We start from the raw sequence: 24251 nt of genomic DNA on the forward strand, positions 1-24251 counted from the left end.
TAGCTAATGGTTTTGGTTGCATGATGCCACTGTTGATTTGAAGCTTACCCGCCAATTGGTAGAAATATTCTATTCTTCCCTAATTTTTTATGTTATGATTCTGGGATTTTAAACTTTTGGAAAACTGTTAGTTTATAAATTTAGATCAATGCATGCATTTTAGGACCCATCGACTCGTAATGTAATAGTTCTTATACACCTTCGAATTTTTAACACCAGGTGTCATACGACTTCATCATCGTGAACGTTTTTTCTTTTTCCTAATATAGAGTGGCGGCATGGAGGTACTTCGAAGAAGCCGAAGCCTCCCCCACCTTATTTCTGTTTCCAGGGTTCAAAGCTATTCTAAAATTTGGATGGAAAGGGAAACATTCATTAACTAGAATGCAGCACAAGATTTGGATGGAAAGGGAAACATTCATTAACTAGAATGGAGCACATCTATTGTTTGTAATTTAAAAAGATAACACTAACAGGAATCAAACTAATTAATAAACTTTTATCTGTATACAATCCTACTAACTATACCACGCTTGTGAAGCTTTTTCTAAGTTCGAAAACGAAGTAACAATGTGGAGACATCTTTTAAAGCCTTGCTCATTACCTTATCACCTGATCTCAGTAGCCGAGTAGCTGGAAAACAGAGAGCCAGGCGGAAAATAACCAACGAAACCTCCCGAGGCGGCGCCGACGAATGCCTCTGAAGATCCAACGGCTTAAATTCGCTAATGTCCACGAAACCGAAGGCCAGGATTCATTTAATGAGGATGAGTACACTCGGCGACCCGTCGGAGTTATCTAGGGAACGGTTTTCTAGAACCGTGCTTTACCGCCCATCACCTCATCGGAACCCATTATCCACCGTCAAGCGGACGTCAGCAAGGACGCGGCACGCCGTTTGCGGGCCTATAAGTAGCATGCTGTCTTCCCCTCTTTCCTCCATCGGAGAAAAGGCCAGCTGTAGCAGAACCAGAGCTGAAGAAGAAGAAGAGTTCTCCGTTTTCCTACAATGGCGATTTCGAGCTCATCGATGGCTTCCTTCTTCGTGTTCCTCTGCCTCGCCTTGGTCCTCGTTGGCCCTTCTTCCCTCTGCACAGCCCGTTCGTCGGGGTGGGTAGGAGGCAGGACGAAGGTGCCCAACGTCCAAACCAACCTGGAGGTTCAGGAGCTGGGGAGGTTCTCGGTGGAAGAGCACAACCGGAGGGATGGCGCCGACGTGGTGTTCCTGCGAGTGGTGGAGGCGCAACGGCAGGTGGTGTCGGGGATCATGTATTACCTCCGCATCGAGGGTGTGGAGGGCGGCGCCACCAGGCAGTTCGACGCCTCGGTGGTGGTCAAGGCCTGGTTGAGGTCCAGGGAACTCGTTTCCTTTGAGCCCGCTGCATAACCAGATGCCTCTTGTTCCTTTCTCTTTTTTCCTCCGTTTTCCTTTTGGAGGTGGGAGTTTTCCTGTGAGAGGTATTTATGCCAGAGAAGGCATTAAATAATGGATACGAGGCTTTCCTGAATGTGTGCATGGTTTTGAGGTAGCTGTAGTAAGTTACGGCCATGGACCTCGCGGAAAGACGGATGAAGAAAATGGCAGCTATAAGATGCTGCTCTGTTGTATTTACGAGTGTATGATCTTAAATTTTCATAAGTAAGACGAAAAAACAAAAGTTTTGATCGACCATTTGCTGCGGCTTGCCTTTCTGTATGTTTGTGCTTGTGGGAATTTGGCCTCTGCTATGAGTTCTTTTTTCCTCTATTCAGATGATATCTCCCCCAATTTTGAGTATCAAAAGGCTTCTGCTAAGAGAGATAGAGGGGTGTAACAAGAAAAATATCGCAAATATACTGAAATGCAATTTCTCAAGGACTCCGATTTGGTTGAACTCATACTGAAATTAATCTTTTTCATTTTTTTCTTGGTTAATACATTTTTGAAGTGCTTTTGCATGCTGTACAAGTTGGAAGTCCATGTTGGGTGCGACAAGTCAACTTTCTTAACGTTGCTTGTTCAATTCTGAACAATTTTTACATAGCTCAACAATGAATTTGAAGAAAGATAAAGATAGAGAATGAAACAACTCTTCACTCAATCAAGGATAACACCAACAAGAAACCAGTCAACGATCTTTCTTTCCTTTTTTGTTCGTTAGACCTCAACAACTGACATGGTTCAACAATGGCTGTTCGATAAGGCAAGTAGTAAAGAAACAACTCTTCTCTTCTCATTCAAATTGTTTAATATATAATATTTCTCCGGCGCCTTTGCATGCCGTCCGTCTGGCGATACAATTCTCAAGTGAGTTTACGTCACGCGTTAGCGATTCATATGCGGATTCAATGGCGAGGGAAAATAAAAGGAGGAATTGCTGGAAAGTTCCATCGGACATCAAATAGATATTGCGTCGACCTGCCAAGGCACTTGAAAGTAATGCTTCTCTCGCTTATATATATATATAGAGAGAGGCACCTTAGACAATCTATGTGCTTGCTCGTAGCACTATAATGAAAACATATATAATGATGTGGTTGCTCGAGGCGCTATAATGAAAACATATATAATCAGGTTGTCGTCTTTAGCCTTGACATGGCGTTTCCCTACTGGGGAAAAGGGATTATTCATTATATGGTCCAATGGCTTTTTTTCGAAAAGAAATAAAATACAGTAATCTACCTTCATAGATTTGCCTACCGGATACATAAATACTCGTGCCATGTATCGGATAGCAGATGACACTAGTCGTCTTCTAAGGCAACAGCCTGCGTGCATTCCGGCCACGTGGTAGGGTGACTCAGGGATTTCCGTCGTCATCAGAGCGACGCGGAAGCCAGATCCGAAAAGCTCTGTGAGTGTGAAAGACAGCAGTGGAAGACGCAGAGAAGCTCTGCAATCGTCATATTCATGTGAAAGAAGAAGAGCTTCATATTTTTTTGAAAATACATCGGTTGCTGCTGCATTGCATGCCGTAAACGCCGGCCAACACCCCTTTTACAACCTCTAGGATATATAGAGTGCCAGAGAGATGGGTTTAATATAAGCAGATTTCATAAGCGCGATATTGCAAGCTCTTTTTTTGCGAATTGAAAAAGGATTGCCATCACCGATCTTTATAAAGTTCTTAAAAATCGATCACCGATCATTTTAAATTAAGTTTTCAAATTCGATTGCCGCATTCGCCTTAGTCATCTAGTTATTTTGTTCCATTAAAAAAAATATTACGGACATGCTTGAAACCATATGGCCGTCAGTTTTGGGTGGTGGCCGGCCGCCGGCCAGTATTAATAAGTTGCAAAACAAATAGTTAGAGAAAGTGCCAAGAAGGATATGAATGAAAAGGAATTTGTGCCATACTACTACAAAGTCTTATTTGGAACTTAAAACTTTGTATGACATAGAACGGACTAGAGGGGTGGGGTCTGGTTTTGCCTTTTTTCAGTAAGTCGAGCGATGCTCAAGCATGTGGCAATGGAGTTGGCGTTCTATGACACGGTACCATCTCTCCGTCACTTACAAAAACTACGAAACAATTAATATAGAAGGACAAGAGCATGAAGTAAGCTATTGCATATCATCGTTTTTTTTCTAAGCAAATCATGTGAGAAGTCCTATTATTTGGTTAATTAAATGTACATACATATATATATATACATATATCATGCTAAGCTTTTTGTTTCTCCTTGTCCTTAGAGTTTAGAGTTGCATCGGATATCTGAAGCATGCTTGCATTCAAGTCTACCCTCCTTACGGTACAAGAAAGAACATGGCCCCGCAAGTTGAACCAGAGACTGCACTTTGCAGAACGTGCATCAAGCTCGTCGATTTGAGTTGTTCCTGTAAAATTGAAAAATTATGTCTATTACTTTTAGAATAAAATGCATTAGCGGGCTGACCTCAATTTATGTGTCTGTCTAAGGAACTTTCTACTAAAAATTAAAACTGAAAATTATGTCTATTGCTCTTAGAATAAAATGCAATAGGGGGCCGACCTCAAATTATATATGTCTATTAAAAATTGTATTAGATATGGAAAACCTAATTTTTTTAAGCTTAAATATTCCGCTCGAAATGGTGATTACTTAGCTGCCCACAGAAACCGGCCTTTCAATGTCTAACAGTAAGCCAGAACCAGTCATGCGGGACGCCCGCTGAACTGAACCCAATTAAAGCTCTTATAATCGGCCCTCTGTGATGACGACCTCAATAATGAATAAGAAATTTTAGTTTGGTAGCCTCCCCTTTGGCTATAGTCCTTATAAATGCAATAATTATTTTTATGACCATGTTGAGCTTTACAAAAATAAGAACATTTACATACCAAAGGCTGCTCAATAAATCAATGTTAAAGAAAAGGCAATTAAGTCATACGAATTGCATTTCTCAATATTATTTATCTTGAATTCAAGTGCTTTTTTGTTTACAAAAAAAGGAGACTGCCAGTCACTTGCTTTGTATTAATTTAACTTATATCTCAATTAGTTTTTCAGTAGTGAACACAATCATATGAATGGATCCTTCATTTTTCAAGGTGAAAGCAAGAAGCAAATGGTCTCACATGTAATAAATAGTCCTGTAAATAAAAGTTTTCTCAAATAGAAGACAGATAGAGATTTGAGATACGAAAATGACTTGAATGGTTCTGGCCGATCATACGATCTCTCGTGAATGATTTATCCAGAACTAGCATCCTAGCAGATCCAGATTATTCTATTATGCGTGTCTGAGTCCCAAATTGAAAGATTCAATCACCTCATATACTCTCTGAGCTGGGCAGGTCAATCTACAGTAGAAGGCCTGTTATCAATTAGATTCTGAACATGTTGATTCGTTGCAGTCCTGTCATTAGTTTTATTTCATGGCTGTTAGACCTATAAGAAGTTGAGTTTTTTTCTCTTTTCTCCTCCGTGTGGAATGCTCATAATTTTAATTTTACGAAGAAGAAAACTAAAGCCGAAGCCAAAGAAGAAAACTAAAGCCGAAGCCAGTACATACACGAACAAACAAACTAAGCAAGCAAGGTTGATGCTGTCAAAACTTCTTTCCCATATGAAAAACTAAAAGGAAAAGGAGATCTACAAGCGAGAAACTCATGGACTCCCATCCATCTTTGTCCCGAGACTTCCATGGCTTTACTGGTGCCTACGACCTCAACCCCTGAAAAGGATCCCGATTGAATGACTTATTTCTATGCAGGATGACCTCAAAATCTCCTGCATACCTCCATTATTTACTCCTCTCTCTACCTCACCTAGAACTCCTCCCTCATCCTTCACTGATTCCCGAAAAGAAAAAACGAAAAAAAGAGGAAAAGCAGAAGAAGATGGGACCGCCCATTTTAAGAGGAGGACTCGAATGAAACGAGCTCCACGGACCTCAGCCACGCCTTCACCACCACAGCGGCGTTGAACAGCCTCGGGGCCCCGCCTTCCTCCGCCTCGATCCTGAGGTAGTATTTCACCCCGGACACCACCTGCCTCTGCGCCTCCACCACTCGCTGGAAAGACAGGTGGGCGTGCTCCCTCCGGTTGTGCTCCTCCACCGAGAACCTCCCCAGCTCCTGAACCTCGACGTTGGTGTCTATCCGAGGGACCTCCGTTATTCCTCCCGTCCACGTCGCCGGCCGGGCAACGCAGAGGGAAGAAGGGACGACGAGGGCAAAGGAGAGACAGAAGAGGACGAAGAAAGAAGCCATTTGAGGAGCTCGAAACCGCCGCTATAGGAAGACAGATGTCTCTAAGGGTGTTTTCCTGATGGATGAGGACGAGAAGAGAGTGTTGTATTTTATAGGCGTACGAAGCGATATGCGGACGGTCTGCCGCGTTTTGCTGACGCTAATTCGACGGTAAAGATGGGATCTGACGCGGACGATGAGCGGCGGTGTGGGATTCTAGGGAATGCGGTTCCCTAGATGGCTCCCGGACGAGTCGCCGAGTGTATAGATTCCTGACAGATGGAACGGTGGCCCTCCGATTGGAGAGGGTGGCGAACGGTGGTCGTTGGATTTTGCTTTTGGTGGGGTTGGAAGGGTCGCCGGGCATTTATCCGCGTGTGGTTTGTTGGGGTTTGGGCTGTGGATGTAAGCATTTCTGGAATATCCGATCTGATCCTGTTCGCTTTGCTCAATTTCTTTCTCTGGAGGCTTTTCTCATTTTGGCAGCCATTTGTTTGATCTGTACCTGAGGTCGTGATCCTTAATTAGCTTTTCGAATTCATGAGAATTTAACATCAGATCTACTTTTTCCTCTAATATTACCCCAGGTTTTTTAAAATTGTGACTGACTATATGTCAAGATTGATGTATGTTAATTTTTAATGTTTATTTAAGTAAAAAGACTTAAAACTAGTAAGGTACCTCCAAGGTTTTAACTTGCTTTAAAGCTTAGGTGGACCTCGAACACCTTTTCTTTAGTGTCATGTCTATCGCTGTTATAGTTCAAAGAAATAATGCACCAAAACTTGAAAGCTGCTATGAGATTCAAACTTTGAATTCTTAGATGTGGACCGCCTTGCTCGATTTGAACTCGCTCGAAAAAACTTGACTCAAATTTCCTTTTTTTTCTTCCTTCAAAATGATAGTGGGAATTTCGTTTAATTATTGAACTGTGAGAGTCGCTTGGAAGCGGTCATATTTTCAAAAATCTTACAGCTGAATATTCCTTTAAACGTTTTTCCTTAATTCCAAAAACAAGGCAAAATGGATTGAGATTCGTTGATGATGACTGTGAATACCCAACGCAAAATGGATTGAGATTCGTTGATGATGACTGTGAATACCCAACTTAATTAATAGCGTGGTGTCACTATGATTGTGGACGTCGATGATTGTTTCAATCAATTTACGGAGATCAGGTTTTAAGATCCCAAGCTTTTCAAATAATAATGATACCAACGACAATAATAATAACAATAAACTCCACACAGGCAGAAAAACAAACGTCAAGTAAAAAGGTACGAAAAAGAAAACGAACTCATCAAAAATCTTTGTCATCATAGTGCGGGGTGCGGGTGTTGGTGCTGGTGCTGGTGCCGGTATCGAAGCGGTACATCTTAAAAAATTTAAGTGCAGCAGTCCGATGAGAGTACCTTATTCTTATCATTATTTTAATTTATCATATATGTAACAGAATAAACATGTATATATTATTATTACAATTTAGTTATTAATGTATATAATATTCTTAAATAACTGTATTGTATAAAAAAATATCAAAACAATATATATTATATAAGTAATTTAGTAATATAACATTTTAATTGGGCTCGGGTGTGAAACGAAGTCGCACCCATGTCCAGTGCACACTCAACTTAATGCGACTCGAATGCAGCAATAAAATAAATAAAAGAATCCGGCCAATTAGTCAAAAATTCTTTCTCCTAATAATTTGAGAGTTGCATATCTCTCATTTTTTGTACAGAACCCGTGGCCTTTCACAGCTAACAGCAGTCCCAAGAACCAAACACGATATCCTGATAGGAAGCCTCGAAGAAGCGTGGGTTACTACCTGTGTTATTATCATATTTATTCATTGCATGTTGTGTGAGGGACATGTGATCATTTGAGTTGAATCTAATTGCTATTTTTAAGCTTATCAATAATTGAATATGTGTGAATAACAAATATGGATTGTGATTGATAAGCTGAATTTAAAAATTCACTATAAATATGTGGTAGCACTCCCTATAATCATATGTTCTTTATAAATCAATTTCTATTCTTTACATTTGAAAATGACATCTGTTATCCGGCATAAAGACCAGGGAAGACTCTATCCTGAATCTACAAGTTTTTGCTCCGATTCAAAATGCAAAATGCAATGAATTCAGTTTTGCTTCAGCTACAGATTGTTTTGATTCAATTTCGATGATTCAACATAAACATGACATGATTTTTTCAAACAGCCTTAACTTATTTCTTCGCTGCAAGACCTCTGACATCCATTATTTACTGCTTCATCCGACTTAGATAGATACATAGCTAGCTAGCTCTCCCAAAATCGAGTCCCGTCTCAGAAGAAAAAAAAAACAAAATCAACAAGAGGCGTCCGGTCAAGCGGCGGACTCAAAGGAAACGAGTTCCCTCGACCTCAGCCACGCCTTCACCACCACCGCGGCGTCGAACAGCCTGACGGCGCCGCCCTCCTCCGCCTCGATGCGGAGGTAGTACTCGATCCCAGACACCACCTGCCGCTGCGCCTCCACCACTCGCAGGAACGCCACGTGGGCGTTCCGCCTCATGTTGTGCTCCTCCACCGAGAACCTCCCCAGCTCCTGAATCTCAGCGTTCGTCTCGACGCCGGGCACCGCCGCCCTCCCTCCCGTCCACGTCGGCGGCCGGGCGGCGCCGAGGAAAGAAGGGGCGACGATGACCACTGCTAGACAGAGGAGCAAGAACAAGGAAGCCATGGAGGAGCTCGAAATCGCCATTACAGTATAAGACAGATGTCTCTTCTTCTTCTTCTTCTGCGGTTGTGCTCTGCGATGGAAGTGGTGGTGAAGAGAGCCCGCAATTTATAAGCGAGGAAGGCGGGAAGCTCGGCTGGCGGGATGCCGCGTCTCTGTGATCGGACGACGAGGATCGGATCAGACGTTGAGGATGAGCGGTGGTGGGCTCTTGTAGAGTACGGTTCCCTAGGTGACTCCGACGAGTCGCCGAGCTTGGAATCTTCCACGTCCGACGCATCGTCGCCCTTCGTTTTCTTCAAGAAGGGGCGAAACTAGATTTCCGTGGGCTCCTGGGACCCTCCCCTTTCCCTTGTGCCTTCGATTTCGACACTGGACAAAGATCCGACCCAAAATGGAATGAAAAATCTTCTTGCATCCCATTTAAGTGAAGCCAATTCTACTTGGTGTTGCTTGTTGAATATGAAATGACACAATGGATCCCAATTTAGCCTCACGGGGCTTGAAGGAGGTAGCTGGATCAAATGGTAACTAGTAAAAGGCCAGCTGTTTGTTTCATTTCCTTAAAGCATCAAATTTTCGTCAAGATAAGTTTTGGATGGCATTTGTTTACCTGGATTTGTGATCCAAGGTGATTTTTAAATATGATCTAGCATCCAAGTCACACCCCTTAACCTCAAATATGAGGTTTCGCCATGTGATGAGGATCTCAAATCCTCTTTTTCTAAGTAATGGTGAAATCCAGTGTATGTTTGATATGGGTCCCACATCAAAAACACTTAGCATCAGCTCTGAAATCAAACGTGGATCAAATCAACTGGATTGAAGGTCGAGTTTGATTGTTGTGCATCAGTTTAGCATTCAGATCTATGAATTTGAGGTCAGGCCTACGTTTTTCACATTTAGCATGGATTTGATCAAATATAGGTTGAACAAGGAATATGAAATCCAACCCTTCCCCACTTTTTGAGGAAGGTGGAGGGGTTTCTCTCCCCCCTGTTACCGGTGGCGGGAGGATGGGATGGAACAAGGATCATTCGATGCAAAGATGGATGACCTTCTTCGATGTCCCTGAACGTCAGAGTTTGGAATCATGGCTCAGTGACTCATGTATGTACATAAAGTCTTTCTAAAAAGGGAGTGGAGAAAACAACATGTTGATGTCAGTCAACAGCGACATAATATAAGGTCTTCTTAGAAAAGAAAGTTGAGAAAACATGATGTGAATCAGCAGACTATGCAAGATCGCCAAAGTAGTTTCAGCAATTAATTTCATTTAATTTTTTTCTCCAATTCATTTGATGGATACCGGATCAATAATCCCATATTCATGTTAAAAAGAGTTTTATGCAAAATGTGAACTTTCTAATGTGCTTACAAACATTAATTGAATGTAAATAATACTCTAATTTAGAAACTTTTATATAAAAAAGAATTTTTCTTCCATTAAAATTTTGATGTTATAAGAGACGTTCATTTTTTTTATTGAGAAAACATCATTTAATTAAAAAAACGACTAACTTAATGTTCCTACCAAATCACTCTTAAAATCATTATAGGTTAGACGGCAAAAAAAATGATAAATTTTAATGAGTCTGGTTTTTGTCTCTGAGCAAGGTGGTCTGGTTTACCAACTTTCACATATAATTGTAAGAAAATAGTTAGTTTTTCCAGCCCTTGATATATTCAAAGGGTTGAAAAAACCAACAATTTTCTTACAATTAGGAGGAATTAAACCAACCAGCCGTCAAACGCGGCCAGACGACTTAAATATGACTATTTAAAACTCATCACTGAAAGCCTTTAGCTACAAGACATTATTAACAGTTTATGTCGGTGACCGCTTATACTTGTAGCGAATTTTCAATTTTGCACGACATTAGATTCTTAGAAATTACAAAGCCAAAAGGAAGGCAGGGAGAGCGACAAGTAGGCCACGCACCACATTAAAAAATGAGATGTCGACGGATACGCATACCCAGAGGTCGGCAAATAAGACCCGACGTGATTTTTGCGGCCTCTAATGACTAGATAAGTAGCCGTACCCAGTGAACAGTATTGCCCGCACCATTGTCTTCATCAAGAATTAACCTCTTCGTCCCATAAAACGCTAGAAGTGACACTTGCAACGAACACCCATTTCAATTTTTTTTTTTTTTGCCACGATATCATTCATAAAGAACCCAAACAATGCAGGTGAAGAGAGCAAACTTCACTACGGAAAGTAGCTGAATAGTTTAAATCACCTCCATGATGCCGTTGACGTGTGGTAACAGTCATTCTGGAAAAGGAAATATATATAGATATAAGAAACGATCCTGTTTCATGGCCTTCAAATTTTCCTCTGGCGTACCATACCGACTCATTTTGTTGTACAGACCACAGTGGGCTCCCTCAGCACTGTTTGAAGTTGGAAACACAGCAGTGCATCATTTGGACAACCAGCTTGCTTTGCCCCTCGGCCAAAGTGTATATCCGAGTATACTCCGTGTGTATGTATAATTTCTATCTACAGTTCTACATTGTGAACTACCGATCATATGGAAATTCTCCATCAACCTCTGTTACTTTAAAATGCCGAGGTGGTAGTCCTGAACAGTGCAAGTTCCACATCTTAAAAAATGCTCTCTCCAGATTCCTGACCTGGAATATACAAGTTATGCAAAGACAAAAAAGACCATTAGAGAAGAACTGTCGATGGATCAAAAGTCGTAGAATCATGAGCATGAACTCACCCAACGGGCTGTGTCGAATAACGGGCATGTCAACCTTACTGCCTTTAATTTATTTGCTAAAGCCTCAAGTCGAGGAGGGTTTTCGGCCAAAGCAACGGCCCTCTCCTCGTATTCCTTCATACTACAAGACCGATCATGAGAAGAAATCATCAGATTAAGAAGCAGTATTGATTGCCTTTATTTTTGAACTAGCATTTTCTTTATCCCACTGACCTGCTAACAATCATCTCCTCACCGAGACCTGTCGCCAAACATAGTGAGCCAGCCACTCTAGTAGCCATTTTCTCCAAGGGCAATGTCACTATAGGCAGACCTGCCCATAGAACATCGGTACCAGTCGTATGTGCGTTACACAATGGCCTAATTGATATCGACACCAGTCAGAAACGGACAAATATCAGATAAACTACCTTGAAATAAAAGAAAAATGGTTATCATTTCTAAGCCTACCACATCTTTGCCACCATGATATCCCACTGGGACAAAATTTCAAGAAACAAAGACCAAAGAAACAAGCAACAGACAGAAGGTATAAATGTCTTACGAATCAAGGAAAAGGTCAGCCAGGGCACTTCGTCTGATATGTTCATTCTTCACAGCAACATCAGTAAAAATGATCTGATCTGGCCGAACACCCCTTGCAGCAGCATCTGATATAAATTGTTGAGAATAAAATAGTGAATAAAAACGAGAATCAATCATCATAACTACTAAAAGGATAAAGATTTTGAGCCTTAAGTTGCTAATAGCATATGAAACTAAAATAAGTATATATTGAACGTCAGGCAAGCTTCTATAACCCCACACACATACATGCTCGCAATCTCATCTCGCCAGCAGCTGGGAATCTGAGGAGCCATAATGCACTGTTTGGGACCCTTCTAAGAATGTTACACCTGAAGGCGCCACAAGGAATCAAACAAATTTGGAAAATGGTCGCTTATAATCATGATTCAAAGACAAAATTTAGGTGGTCAGTGAAAAACTTCACTGGACAAGAAACTGGGACAATGAACAGAAGCCTTCAATATACCAGGTGTTAAAGATATCTGGGTCTATCTTGTATAACTGATTGAAGCAAGCAAATATGAATTTATCTTCAGGCAAACCATAATCAGAACGTTTGTGCTGACAGACAGGGTCCAAAACATCTTGGTTTTTCTAGAAAAAAAAAGACAAAGCAGAAGTCAGTCTGTGACATGAATATTCAAGGTTCAGAACAAAGAAACTTCAAATTTAGATCAGGAAGTTGCCTGCTTATAATCGTTCACAAAATAACAATGTGGCAAATGTACAAGTTTCTCAGAGTAAATATGGGCATACTGTAGAGGGGAGACAAACTGCAAAACGAAATTCGCAGAAGTCAGAATAATTGAAATCCTCACAAGTTAGACTATGATAAACTGAAAGCCAAACCTCATCTGTGACCAAATAATCAATATATGGTGCACCAGTAGTCCCAGGAAATCCCATGTAAGAGACTTGAACAGGTGCTGGTTGCATTGCAAATATTTCATTCCTTGCACCCTGCACATACAGAATAAGTGTAAGAACCACATTTAATTATAGAAGACAAGGAATTGTAATCCACAACTGAAGAAAAACTAAAATTAGGCTTCCTGCATTCTACAGAGGCAACTTTAGTCACTGTGGCCCTTGAGAATGTAAATGATCAGATGGCCACAAAAACAATGCAAACATATGAGCAGGATACCTTAGTATAACCATTCAAGTTTATCAGTATCTGTATCTTATCATCGTTAATCATCTTTGCGATCATATCTGATGACATAGCAGATACATCAACAAAGTGTTCAGCTTCAGACTGGATTCGCTGCCTCCACTCAGTACCATCATTTTGGCTTAATGCATAGCAGAAAACCTGCAATACCATGCCCCAATACGTCATTGGAACAAATGAACCAACAGAACTAAAATAAACGAAGTCAAAAAAGACTGCTATCAACTTAAATAAAACATGAAATATATCATCCATGGAACCTCAATGTTCTCTCTGTTGTGCATGCCAAAAACTGAACCCATGAGATGTGACAATGGGTGGTTGCCAAAGTCACTGCTTACATACCTGAGATACAAGCCCAAGTATAAGAAGTAGAATCAACAGAAGATGGTTCAAGGTTTGAATGAAAAGCAACTCACCCGATCCTCAGCCTTCCACTAGCACCTTCGCTTTTAACAGGTACAGCAGGTGGATGACTGAAGGCTTGAAGATTATAACGAGATGCTACCAAAGAGCAATGGGCAGCATACTTGCGACTGCAGAAAGCAAAACGACGATAATGACACAAATGATGAACCACTTGCAATGGATACCAAATTACTGATCACATGCATCAACAAAAACACACCTTATTTCAAGTGCCAATATGGGGTCGAGTGGGTATGCTATTGCATGAAATGGCTGCACGCTAGGAAGAACAGACATCTGACAAAAAAGGTAGAAAATAGACAGACAACAAAATAAAACTGTCAGTTGCTAGCAGAAATATGATGAATAGTAAAAATCCACGTCGGTCAAGAATGAAAGCAAACCTTTATCTGCCTCTTTATGATGTTCTCTACCTCAATGAACTTGTTCTTCCGGTCGTCCCAATCGCATACACACTGGAACAGAAGATATGGAATCATATCAGTTGTAAAAGTATAAGGTATAAATTTACAGCCTATTATACCCCTTAGCGAAAACATGAATGACAAAGAAGCAGAAAACAGAAGGTGACATCATCAATTACAGCAACCAATAATGGGTTCATGGAATTCTAGGAGTGCACAATTTCCTGGAATCTGTTAGTCCAAAGGTTATCAAATTGAGAGTCTAGGTCCAAGGTCGGCAGCACAAGAAGCAGCAGACTGCAAGTTGATACAATGTCCAACATTCATTCAGCTCAGAAGATTTACTGAGTGCATTGACATTACTTTCACAGAAGGGCATGCAGAATGCTGCTCTGATAAAACTATGTTCTTATATACCTTTTGGATCCCAACGAAAATGATGTATATTAAGGCATGATAAACTTTTTAGATGATTATAGAACCCAACCTATCTTTGGATCCATAAAAATAAGTGATAAAAATTTTCTTTCAGAAGATAATAAGAAAAACGATTGCCCATTTGGAGCATTTATAGGTTCAAATGAAATTCATTACCATGAAAGAAGCCCAGCAAGTTAGACTCAGTTGTTCAAATACTAATATCTCTGATTTGCAGTGCACATGAGATCTCTGATCAGCGCATGTTTGTAAACGCGTTTTTTTCGAAAAAAATGTGATAAATTAAATGGCCATTTAAAACTTAAAAGAACGTGTTTTTTTGAAAAAAACATTAAAAACGAAAAAACACGTTTTAACTAGTTTTTTTGCATTTATTTCATTTTTCTTTTACTTTTTTCATTTTTTTTAATGCCAAACAGTTTTTTTTTCATTTTCTATTTTTTATTTGTTGCAAATCTACTTATCTTTTGATGTTTGCGTTATTATTTTTTCACTTATTTATTCTTCCGCCATTTTTAGTTTTTTAAAAATTTACCTATTTTTTCCCTTTTTTTTCAAGCTCACCGTATTATACCCAAGAAAAGCCTTGCCCTTTAAAACTTTGAAACATTATTTGTGACTATGATCTCAACTAGACCAACAAGGTATTTCCACAGATCCACTTTAATTGTGTGTATCTCATTAAGACGGGCCACAAAAGACAGTTACAAGAAGTCTCTGAAATCATGTGAACATGGATAGTACAGGCAATTTGGAGCTGGTATTTGTTATTTGTTAGGTGTTTTAGGAAAGCTTGCATAAATGCAAGGATGAAAATCAGTAAAGCTTACAAATAGACAGTGACAGAAAGGACCTTTCTTGAAGTCACATTATCCTAGATAATACTGAATTATGACAGCGTAAACAGAAAATGAAGTCATAATTATCCTGAAAAAAAATTCAACCGTCAACTAATTGACAGTGTGATTACATAGGTTACTTTATACCTGTAAGGTATGTAGCAGGTTACAAGTCGCTTCTGGGAAATCAGGACGTAAGATCAGCGCCTGTTTGTAGCTTTTTATAGCTAATTCAACATGCCCACTGAAAACAAACATATCTTAGATAAGAACAGGTCGTGGAATCATTTAGCGAAGGAAGTTCTTTGGTCCCTAATAATACCTGTCTTTGTAGGCTGATGCAAGGTTAGCATGAGCCTCAGCCATAGTGGGGCGAATATTAACAGCACGGACATAATCCTGAATTGCTTCAGTAACACGACCAACCTCCTTAAGTGTATTCCCACGATTTACAAGTCCATCTGCTGCTAGAGGATCTATACGGAGAACCTCATTGTAGCAAGATATTGCTTCTGCATAGTTGCCCTGGTCACAAAATAAATATGAGTTCCGACTATGACATAGACCAGTTTCATGCAAAGTTTTTAACAGGTAAAGTCTCATGTCAGACCTGCTGCTTATATATGATGGCCAGATTACTGAAAGGTGCAGATAACCCTGTTGTCACTGCCAAGGTTGCTTTGTAAAACGTGGCAGCCACACTAATCATATTCCTATGAGAAAAAATAAAATTGGAAGATTTCTCATGAAAGAACTTGAACATAAAATCGAAAAAATGATAACAGTCACATCCTAGCAGTAAGAAAACTCACCATTCCATGTATATGTTACCAAGGTTAGTAAGAGCTTGTGGATGATTGGGTTGCAGCGCAAGGCATGACTGTATGAGACAAGGAGAATTAGATGTGTAAGAATCCACAAAAATTCTGTCACATACACATAAACTAAAAGTCAAAAGCCAGTTAATAGATGCAAACCCTATAGCATGTAATTGCTTCATCGACTCTGCCAGCATCCTTGAGGGCATTTCCCTTCAATGTAAAATAACAAATAATTGATCCATATGCATCATATATTAAAGCAAACTGAGAGACTTTTAAAGCATGAACGAGACTTACCATATTATTGTAAGCTTCAAGGTAGGTAGAGTCACAATTAATCGCCTGCTTATAATGAACAATTGATAGGTCCAACTGACCTTGCTCATAGTACAAAGCAGCCAGATTGCCTGAACAGGTCTCAGACACAAAGATAACATTGAAATAACAAACTTCTCTTCTATGAGGAATTTGAAAGAAAAATGAAACACTCAAGTGAATCTAACCACAATAGAATAGAAATTTTAAACTAAAATACAAAAGCAAAACTCACTGTAAGCCATTGCATGATCCGGTCTCGCCTGTATAGCACGTTGATAACAAGTCATAGCTTCCTGAGGCATTCCCATGGCCTGGAAAAGGCAAAAGAGAGATCTGTTTTTCTCCAGAATCCACTCCTGGAATCTGCTGCTACCTGACCATTACTGGCAGAATACATGATGGCTTACCTTGTAGATGTTTCCCAGATTTGTATGGGCATCAGCAAATGTTGGTCTATGTTTAATGGCTTCCTGGAAGCAGATGAAGTAGAGAAATCACATATTAATATTAATTATCTTCCTTAAAGCAATTACAATGAATAGAAATTCATCCATGCCCTTCAATATTCAACTTAAATGGTCAAACCATGAAATAAGAAACAGATCAGATGGTGAGGCCACATCATCTCCACCACCTCAACTTAAATGGGGAACTGAAGGATGAAAACCAATTTATACACGGACCAATGCTTACACATGAATTTTGGTTTAGACATACCTTATAATAAGAGATGGCTCTTGTCAGATCTCCAGCCTCCATGAAAATGTTAGCAAGATTCGACCAAGCAACAGCAAAAGACGGCTGAATACGTATGGCCTCAACATAGCAATTATATGCCTGAAATCTTGCACCACTTTTTTATCAGTAGCTTGCAGCAAATTCATTAGCATAAGAAGAAAATCCAGGTGAAACTTTCAGAAACAAGCATCTTTATTAGGAGAAAAAATTATAACAGCTCAAAATGAAATAAAAGGATCTGAATAATTTGTCTCTCCTGAAAGCAAGGATACTTTCTCTGTTATACTGCAACAATGAATACAGCCAGCACCACAAGAAAGGGGAAAAAAAAAGCAAGGATCTGAAGGTGGTATATCAACAAACTGATGTCCTAAGAGAGGAGAATTCAGAAGTTTAGGGACTAGAGATTGACAGCTAATTTCAGGAGTCAATTGTCTCCTCCGATGCTAGGGAAAAAATTCAAAGCTTCTAAACAAGCAAACAGGAAATTCAACTTCATAAGAGCGATCAGCTATACATAATTTACCATCCGTAACCACATCCCCTCCTCAAAGAATGAAGGAACTCACCTCTTGTATTAAACCTTGAGCCTTCATCAGATTTCCAAGATTACTATGAGCATCAACCTGGGGTATGTTAAGGAAAAACAGTTGGAAATAAGTGTGCCTCAGACGAATGCAATCCACCATATAAGAAGAAAAGGAAAAGAAATGCATACCAGACGAGGATTGAATGCAAGAGCCTGTCTACAACAATGTGCTGCTTCATTGAGCCTTCCTTTTCTCATGTAAGCACTAGCTAAATTTGACCATCCATCAGCAAAATTAGGCCGTAACTGCAAATAAAAGATAAGAGGAATTACACGAAGATCTAAGAAAAGGATATTTGGTACTGGAAGAGCAGAGAAGAAGAGAACCTAAAGTAAGTGTGTCAATATGAAGCAGGAATGTTATTAATGCTAAGAAGTACAGTGAGAAAGCCCAGATACACTTAAAAACAGATGAAAGTATTTAATGGCCCAACTTGAAAATAGATGACCTTTCAAGGGCCAAACTTGGGAATCATAACAGCAAAAGAGCATGGTAAGAACTAAGAACAACTCAGTGGAAATAACCAAGATTTCCATACCCCATAAATGATATAGAGGCTGAAGCAATTGGACAAACAGTGTTATTTCAAAGATGCAAATTCAGTTTGCAATAGGAAGAATATGTTGTAGTAATTAGAAAACATCTCAATGGCAAATAGCGTCAGACTAAAAGTATGTGTTTAGTCCAACAAATGTATTGAACAACTCTCCACCCTGTAATACTCAGCGTTGTACGTATCGTACGATACGGGCCCGTATCGTACGATACGTACCATACCGTTTTAAAAATACGGTACGATACAACCCCCGTATCATAAATAGGGGGTGTATCGTACGTGCGATACAGGGCCCGTATCGTACGATACGGGCTGATTTCGCAGAAACCCACCCGAGACCTACTTATTCGAATTTTTAAAAAAAAAAACCCTCCGTTCTTCATTTCTCATGCTCGGATACTGCTTTTCACCATCAAAATGTTAATTTTCACCATGAAATCGAAGATTAAGGGGTCGATTTGTGCGTGGGTGGTTGATTTTCATTGGGAGGAAAGGGGTTTTCTTCATTTTTTCTTCGTAAGGTATGAAATCTCATGTTTTTACCATATATTCATAATTTTTTACCGTACAATCGTATATTGAAAGATTTTGAATGTTTTTCCAGCATTTAGCAATAATAAAGGGGTCGCTTTGACGCGTAAGTTTATAGCATTTAGCAATAATAAGTCTATCATTATCTAAAAGACTAAAACATGTTTTCTATGAAGAATTTATTATTACATAGCATATTTGATCATGGCACATTTAGGCTAGACAGTGGTTACGAACATTTGGAGGAGCAATACCGATTCTCATCAATACCAAGAAATATCAATAAGAAGAAAGATGAAGGATTAGCCACTCAATCACTTCCAAACAAGCAGAAGCTGCTTTCTCAAAAAGAGCATATCAGAATGTCAACCTTGAAATAAGAAAGCAACGAATAACCATTCCTAAAAATAAACAACCTATTGCTTATGAGGAAAAAAAATCACAGAAATATGAAATCACCACTTGAAAAAGCAAGGAGTATCAGCTCATGAAAAGAGAGGGTAGACAAGGGATACATATGATCAGTGCCATTAGAAAAAACCAACACATATCCACATTCCTATAGTGGGTAATAATCATTAAAGTGAGGGGCTATGAAAATTTAAAACAAAGCCACTTCGCAAGCTCCACAAAAATTCCCGTCATAAGAAACAAGCGTGTTATCATGTCGTCTCATGAGTTAAACACAGAGAGATGAATTGTGAATCAATAAATGAGGGGCTATGAAAATTAAAACAAAGCCACTTTGTAAGCTCCACAAAAGTTCCCGTCATAAGAAACAAGCATGTTATCATATCATCTCATGAGCCCAACACAGAGAGATGAATTGTGATAGCAGACTGCAGACTCACATTATTCTTGGTACCCACCTCCTAACCAAAGCCTAAAGCATTAAAAAAGTTAAAAACTGTTTCTCAGTTCTCAAGTGTCAACTAACCTCTATCGCGACCATATAATAACGAATAGCCAAGTCAATGTTCCCTTTTTCCTGAAAAGCCAAAAGAAGTCCGGATTATAGAAAAGCAAACCCACAAGAAAGGGAGAAAAAGGTCACAACAAAGGAAATCCCTTTTCTAATTTTGAGGGGGAAATCCATATTTTCCATGATGATTTACCTTCCAAGCATTAGCCATGTTACCAAAGCATTCGGCAAAATGAGGGTCAATATGCAAGGCTTCTTCGTTCTTTGCAATGCACATATCAAATTCATGAAGCTGGAAACAAAAAGGATACAAGATATGACTTTCTCTCGCTGGAAGTGTTTACATGCTTGAATATTAATTAGAAAAATGAAAACCGTGGGCATAAGAATTAAATAAAACTCTAGAATCTACTTCAATCTGGACAGTGAATATTTAAGACAACTAATCACCTGATAATAAATTGCACCAAGAAGTAGAAGGTTGTCAGTTCGCCTTGGGTTCTTCTCATAGACAGCATTGCTGTGATCTAAAGCTTGTTTGTAGTTTCCAGCCTTGTACTTTTGGTGAGCGAGAGCAAAAAGCACATCCTCATCAACTGTGTCACGATAACCATAATTACTGAAGAGAATATCACAAACTAGCTAGAAGATCTAGACTGTAAACCAGACTCTTGACCAGAATCAGCTTGTGATTGTGCAAATTCAGAATATGTTGACTAGAAACTATTACATCAGAAGAGAGAAATTAGTAGGAACTCTAACCGAGGAACAAAAGAAAAGGAAAACAAGGAAATTTACTTATTTTACAGTTTACACATGCACGAAATAAAGAAGTAAATATAAATACCAATCAAAGACGAGAGATGAGGTTTAGTCTTTACAAATGAGTCATAAATGCAAACTATAAATAATAAAACTAAGCACAAATTGGACAAAATCAATCTGATCTAGCAATGACAAACCTTTAAGAAAAGGAACGCAGGAAAAGTCAAGAAAGCCACGTAGCTCACAACAATAAGTAGAAAAATTTTACGGGCATACTGCTCGATGTACGGCACCAGATGTAGAGCAACAATGAACTGGGTGATTCCATGTTTCAGTCTCGGGATAGTATCCATCAGGCGCAGCAGCCAACACGAAGCCTAAAATTATAGCTAATTATCGCCACAATCAGCACAAACCAAAAAAAAAAAATCAAGAAATCAAACCAACAGGTAGCCGGAGAAGGTAAACGACATAAGCCACGTCTCACAGAAGTATAAAACTTCTTTTAGAAAGCCATCAAATCAATGCCACTCACCATCATCCACCACTTGCATTGAACTATTCCAATCGAAATCTGATAGGATCCAGGGGTCAATTTGGCACGAGAGAAATACAAAAGCTCCATTCGGAAGCTCCTCGTACCGCGAACACATTCATGGAAGAAAACAAGCATAAAAGGAAATATACACACACAAGCGTAAGACATGAATGAGAAAAAATTCTCCCGTGACTCGTGAGCTGTCGCATTGACTATGAACCAGTTTCTCTCTCTAGCAACAGATCGGATTTCCATTTCTTTCGAGACATCCACCATCAGAAATTAATATCATGCCTTTCGTCAATAATACACCTACCGGATAATTACCATTCAAGGTCAATTCAATCTCGTATCTTCACAGTTCAAGAGGCAAGGCAAATAACAGTGAAACTCCACCGCCACAGCTCAAATTCATCAATCAAGCATTTCGTCCCAATAACGACCAAATTTCAGTCGTCATCAGATACGCAGTTCGTGTTTGCTGGTTCAGCATCAGAAACTCGAGAAAATAATTTACTTCTTTTTTCATCCAAACCATCGATAAAAACGATAGATCAAAAGCGGGAAAGACTCAAAAAGGAAAAAAAAATAAGACCAAAAAAGAACCGTCTAATACCTTCCCTCGACTCGACGACTGCCGATTGCGATGGTTTCAAGCAGGCATCCAGCTGAGAGGCGAGGAACGACGACTCCTCGTTCTCGACCTTTAAAGGAACCCTAGAAAATGCGCCATTCCCGCCGGATCCATGCAGCTGATGCTGCTGCCGACCGTCGGTCTGAAGCGAGAGCATCTTCTCCGGGAAGACGAAGGCGACTCCTCCGATCCAACAGCAAAGATTCAGTCACGTAAAAACACTAACCTTCCCCTTTCCCTCTCTACCATGAAAAGAAAAGGACGATGACGATGAAGAAGAAGAGAGCAAGGAGATGGTTTTCCAGAAAACCCTAACCCGCCATGATTCCTCCTTTCTTTACACCTCTGCAACCTCTCTTAACTCCACCTTCAAAGCTCCCCGAGAAAAAGACGAAGCAAATGTATTTTTTAAGGAATGTTTCTCATGATAAGTCTTGCAATTTACCAAAAAAATTCGTAAACACCACAAACTTTAGGAAATTACCAATGCGTCACTCGATCTTCCTATTATGAGCGTGACGGGAGCCGCAATTGGTGGACACATCGGAAAGGCAAAGGGTGAGTATAAAATTACAAATCCGTCCTCGATTCCGGCTGAATGACCTCCAAATTTCGGCAAATCATGTGTTCCACACCGTCCGCCTAACCACAACTTGGTTATTCAATATCTCATTAATAATTCACAAAATATTGACTTTAAAAATATGTAATCTGTCTATAAAAATTAGACGGTGAAAGCGATGGTAACTAGTTTTATTGGGATAAGTATTCTAACTTATTTGTTGATGTAAAAAAATTCTGTAATGTTTATCTTGTGATGAAAGATAACCTAACGTCCAAATCAACCAGTGTTTGGTTACTTTGAATTTAAGATGTTAAATAGCCTAAGATTTTATGATTTTGATTTCAGATTTTTGTATCTTTGATGTTAATGAGAATCTTTTTCAAAAATTACAAAAATTACTGCATAATTGTATCTTAAGTTTCATAAATCTCAAGTGTGATATATTTTCTTGCTGATCCAGATTCAAAAATTCAAAATAAATTAAAGATTTAAAATTGATTGTTTCCAAAAATGTAGTATGATGAGACTATAAGTAGTTTAACGTGGGTCTTGTATAAGAGCAAACCTCACAATTTAATACAAGGTGGTTAAACAGCCTTTAGTAGAAGGGTTATAGTTATTCTCCTTTTGTGCCCTCAACTTAGGTGACAAATAATTGATATTTTAGAGAAATTACTCATCAACAAAGTGTGCATATTCTTTATTAACATTACATTTAATTTCGGATGAGTAGAAGAGAACCACCATGTGGCAGAAAGCTGAAATACTCATTCTACCCTTTGTCCTTTTAGGTACAAGACCTGCTTTCAATACGTTGGACTTTTGCTCTTATGTGCTTCAACTTGCACAACTATGGCCCTTACCTTCCAATTTGCAGCATGGGCACTCTTTCCATTCAAAATAAAAACTAACCACCTACCACCCATTACCCTAAGTTATTAGATACGTTAACCCCCTTAGGAATTAGCATGCCCTTTAATAAATAAAGCAAAAAGGGATGCATTATGGTCATGTGAAAGTACATACTTTTTGAATAATTTAAAAGAAAAAACTAATTTTGCTAGATAATGCTAACAAATTTTGGCTTGAAGGTAGCTTCGATCAAATAAGGTATTGATGAAACATCTTAGACCTGAAAAAAAGGCGAAGGGGCATGTAGCATTGCCTCAATGGCTTTTTTTTAACATGTTATTCTAATTTGGAGAGGTGTTGGGTGGTAGGCTTCTACCCTTATTATTGAAAAAGATATGACATGTACATCAAAAAAAATTGCAGAGAATGCAATGCATCAGTTCTAGAATCAATATCAATCAGCTAGCACCCATCTGCTATAAAGCAAGAAAAAAGACCACATCCATAAAAACGAGATAATCATCACCAAAAGAGACTCAAATAGTCATCTCAATTCATAACGACTGCCAACTTCCTATATGAGTTGATTGTTCTGCTGAATCTAATTGGAACAACATTGTTAGTGCTTCTTAGAACCTGCAAGTTAGAGTGAATGATAGTTCTCCCTTGTGAGACCTAGCATATGCCCTCCTAGATGCCTCGAAGTCTTATGGATCATTCTTTGTTGTTAGAGATAATCTTCAGGTGACTTCCTTTTTTAAAGCACTTCCTCTAAATCTCATTCGAAGATATCAAGCTATGCTTTTTCTTTAGCCTCCATGGTTGCATTCCATATGGTTGGCTTTTCCTCTTCACTTCCAAAAAGAAAACCTCTCAACTTCATGTGACTGTCCTTTTTACAATGAATAATTACTAGGGTGTATTGAAGGTTTGGGCAAGAACTATTCAAGATGCATATCAGCCCTATAGCTAGTCAGACATTCACCATCTATTTTTGTTTCTCTTTCAATTTGATGTCTGCTATTGCCTAATGGTAGAATCTTCAAATCATATCAGGAAGCCTCTTCGCTCGATTCTCTTCTCATTTCTCATGTGTCCTGTTGTGTCCCCACCATAACGACCAACATAGTGTATTAAAAGTTGTTTTCCAACATTTGAAAAGCCAAGAGCTTTTGAAACTTACATGCTATCATGCTTGGATTTCCTCGCAAATCGTGAGGCTAATCACCTCCTTTCTTGTTACTTCACAACTGATGATGACTTGATTCTTCAATTTTTCAGCTCAAAATTCTACTCCACTTTTTGTTTGTTGTTAGACCTTATTTTATTCCACCATCATGCAAGTTAAACCATCCAAGTGCATTTTTTCTAGATTTTGATAGTCCAAAGTGAACTACCCTTGTGGAGGCATCTATTTTCTAGCCAAGTCCATAAACCATCATCTTAACA

The 24251-nt window shown here is 39.2% G+C and overlaps 4 protein-coding genes across 4 annotated transcripts; 1 reads left to right on the top strand and 3 right to left on the bottom strand.

Annotated features, from left to right (window-relative positions):
* The first annotated feature begins 953 nt into the window (after window positions 1–953).
* LOC116248758 (cysteine proteinase inhibitor 4-like) lies at window positions 954–1660 on the top strand. The gene has a single exon (XM_031621724.2). It carries the CDS (start codon window positions 1010–1012, stop codon window positions 1385–1387), a length of 378 nt encoding a protein of 125 aa, XP_031477584.1. The 5' UTR covers window positions 954–1009; the 3' UTR covers window positions 1388–1660.
* A 3326-nt stretch (window positions 1661–4986) lies between these two features.
* Window positions 4987–5728, bottom strand: LOC116248655 (cysteine proteinase inhibitor 4-like). The gene has a single exon (XM_031621564.2). The coding sequence runs from the start codon at window positions 5676–5678 to the stop codon at window positions 5322–5324; it is 357 nt and encodes a 118-aa protein (XP_031477424.1). The 5' UTR covers window positions 5679–5728; the 3' UTR covers window positions 4987–5321.
* Window positions 5729–7920: 2192 nt separating this feature from the next.
* Window positions 7921–8695, bottom strand: LOC116248654 (cysteine proteinase inhibitor 4-like). The gene has a single exon (XM_031621563.2). The coding sequence runs from the start codon at window positions 8408–8410 to the stop codon at window positions 8033–8035; it is 378 nt and encodes a 125-aa protein (XP_031477423.1). The 5' UTR covers window positions 8411–8695; the 3' UTR covers window positions 7921–8032.
* A 1888-nt stretch (window positions 8696–10583) lies between these two features.
* On the bottom strand, window positions 10584–21773 carry LOC116247881 (probable UDP-N-acetylglucosamine--peptide N-acetylglucosaminyltransferase SEC). Its single transcript, XM_031620292.2, has 28 exons — window positions 21368–21773; window positions 19899–20044; window positions 19642–19740; window positions 19464–19514; window positions 17568–17684; window positions 17419–17475; window positions 16829–16948; window positions 16519–16581; window positions 16344–16422; window positions 16091–16200; window positions 15950–16003; window positions 15785–15852; window positions 15583–15685; window positions 15295–15497; window positions 15120–15216; window positions 13675–13746; window positions 13491–13567; window positions 13282–13398; window positions 13123–13207; window positions 12836–13003; window positions 12538–12648; window positions 12375–12461; window positions 12155–12282; window positions 11935–12017; window positions 11666–11771; window positions 11335–11481; window positions 11122–11242; window positions 10584–11029 (listed from the first exon to the last, which is right to left on the bottom strand). Exons 1-28 carry the CDS (start codon window positions 21540–21542, stop codon window positions 10916–10918), a joined length of 2958 nt encoding a protein of 985 aa, XP_031476152.1. The 5' UTR covers window positions 21543–21773; the 3' UTR covers window positions 10584–10915.
* Between the last annotated feature and the right edge of the window lie 2478 nt (window positions 21774–24251).

Source organism: Nymphaea colorata, chromosome 2, assembly GCF_008831285.2.
Source record: "Nymphaea colorata isolate Beijing-Zhang1983 chromosome 2, ASM883128v2, whole genome shotgun sequence".
Lineage (NCBI taxonomy): Eukaryota > Viridiplantae > Streptophyta > Magnoliopsida > Nymphaeales > Nymphaeaceae > Nymphaea > Nymphaea colorata.

Bases quoted from the DNA above. Each gene is read 5' to 3' on its own strand.
- LOC116248654 (XM_031621563.2), bottom strand. From the start codon at position 8,410: ATGGCGATTTCGAGCTCCTCCATGGCTTCCTTGTTCTTGCTCCTCTGT.
- LOC116248655 (XM_031621564.2), bottom strand. From the start codon at position 5,678: ATGGCTTCTTTCTTCGTCCTCTTCTGTCTCTCCTTTGCCCTCGTCGTC.
- LOC116247881 (XM_031620292.2), bottom strand. From the start codon at position 21,542: ATGCTCTCGCTTCAGACCGACGGTCGGCAGCAGCATCAGCTGCATGGA. The intron at 19,515-19,641 runs GTAAATCATCAT...TTGGCTTTTCAG, and splicing joins ACATGGCTAATGCTTGGAAG to GAAAAAGGGAACATTGACTT. The intron at 13,568-13,674 runs GTTTGCTTTCAT...CTTTTTTGTCAG, and splicing joins TCATAAAGAGGCAGATAAAG to ATGTCTGTTCTTCCTAGCGT.
- LOC116248758 (XM_031621724.2), top strand. From the start codon at position 1,010: ATGGCGATTTCGAGCTCATCGATGGCTTCCTTCTTCGTGTTCCTCTGC.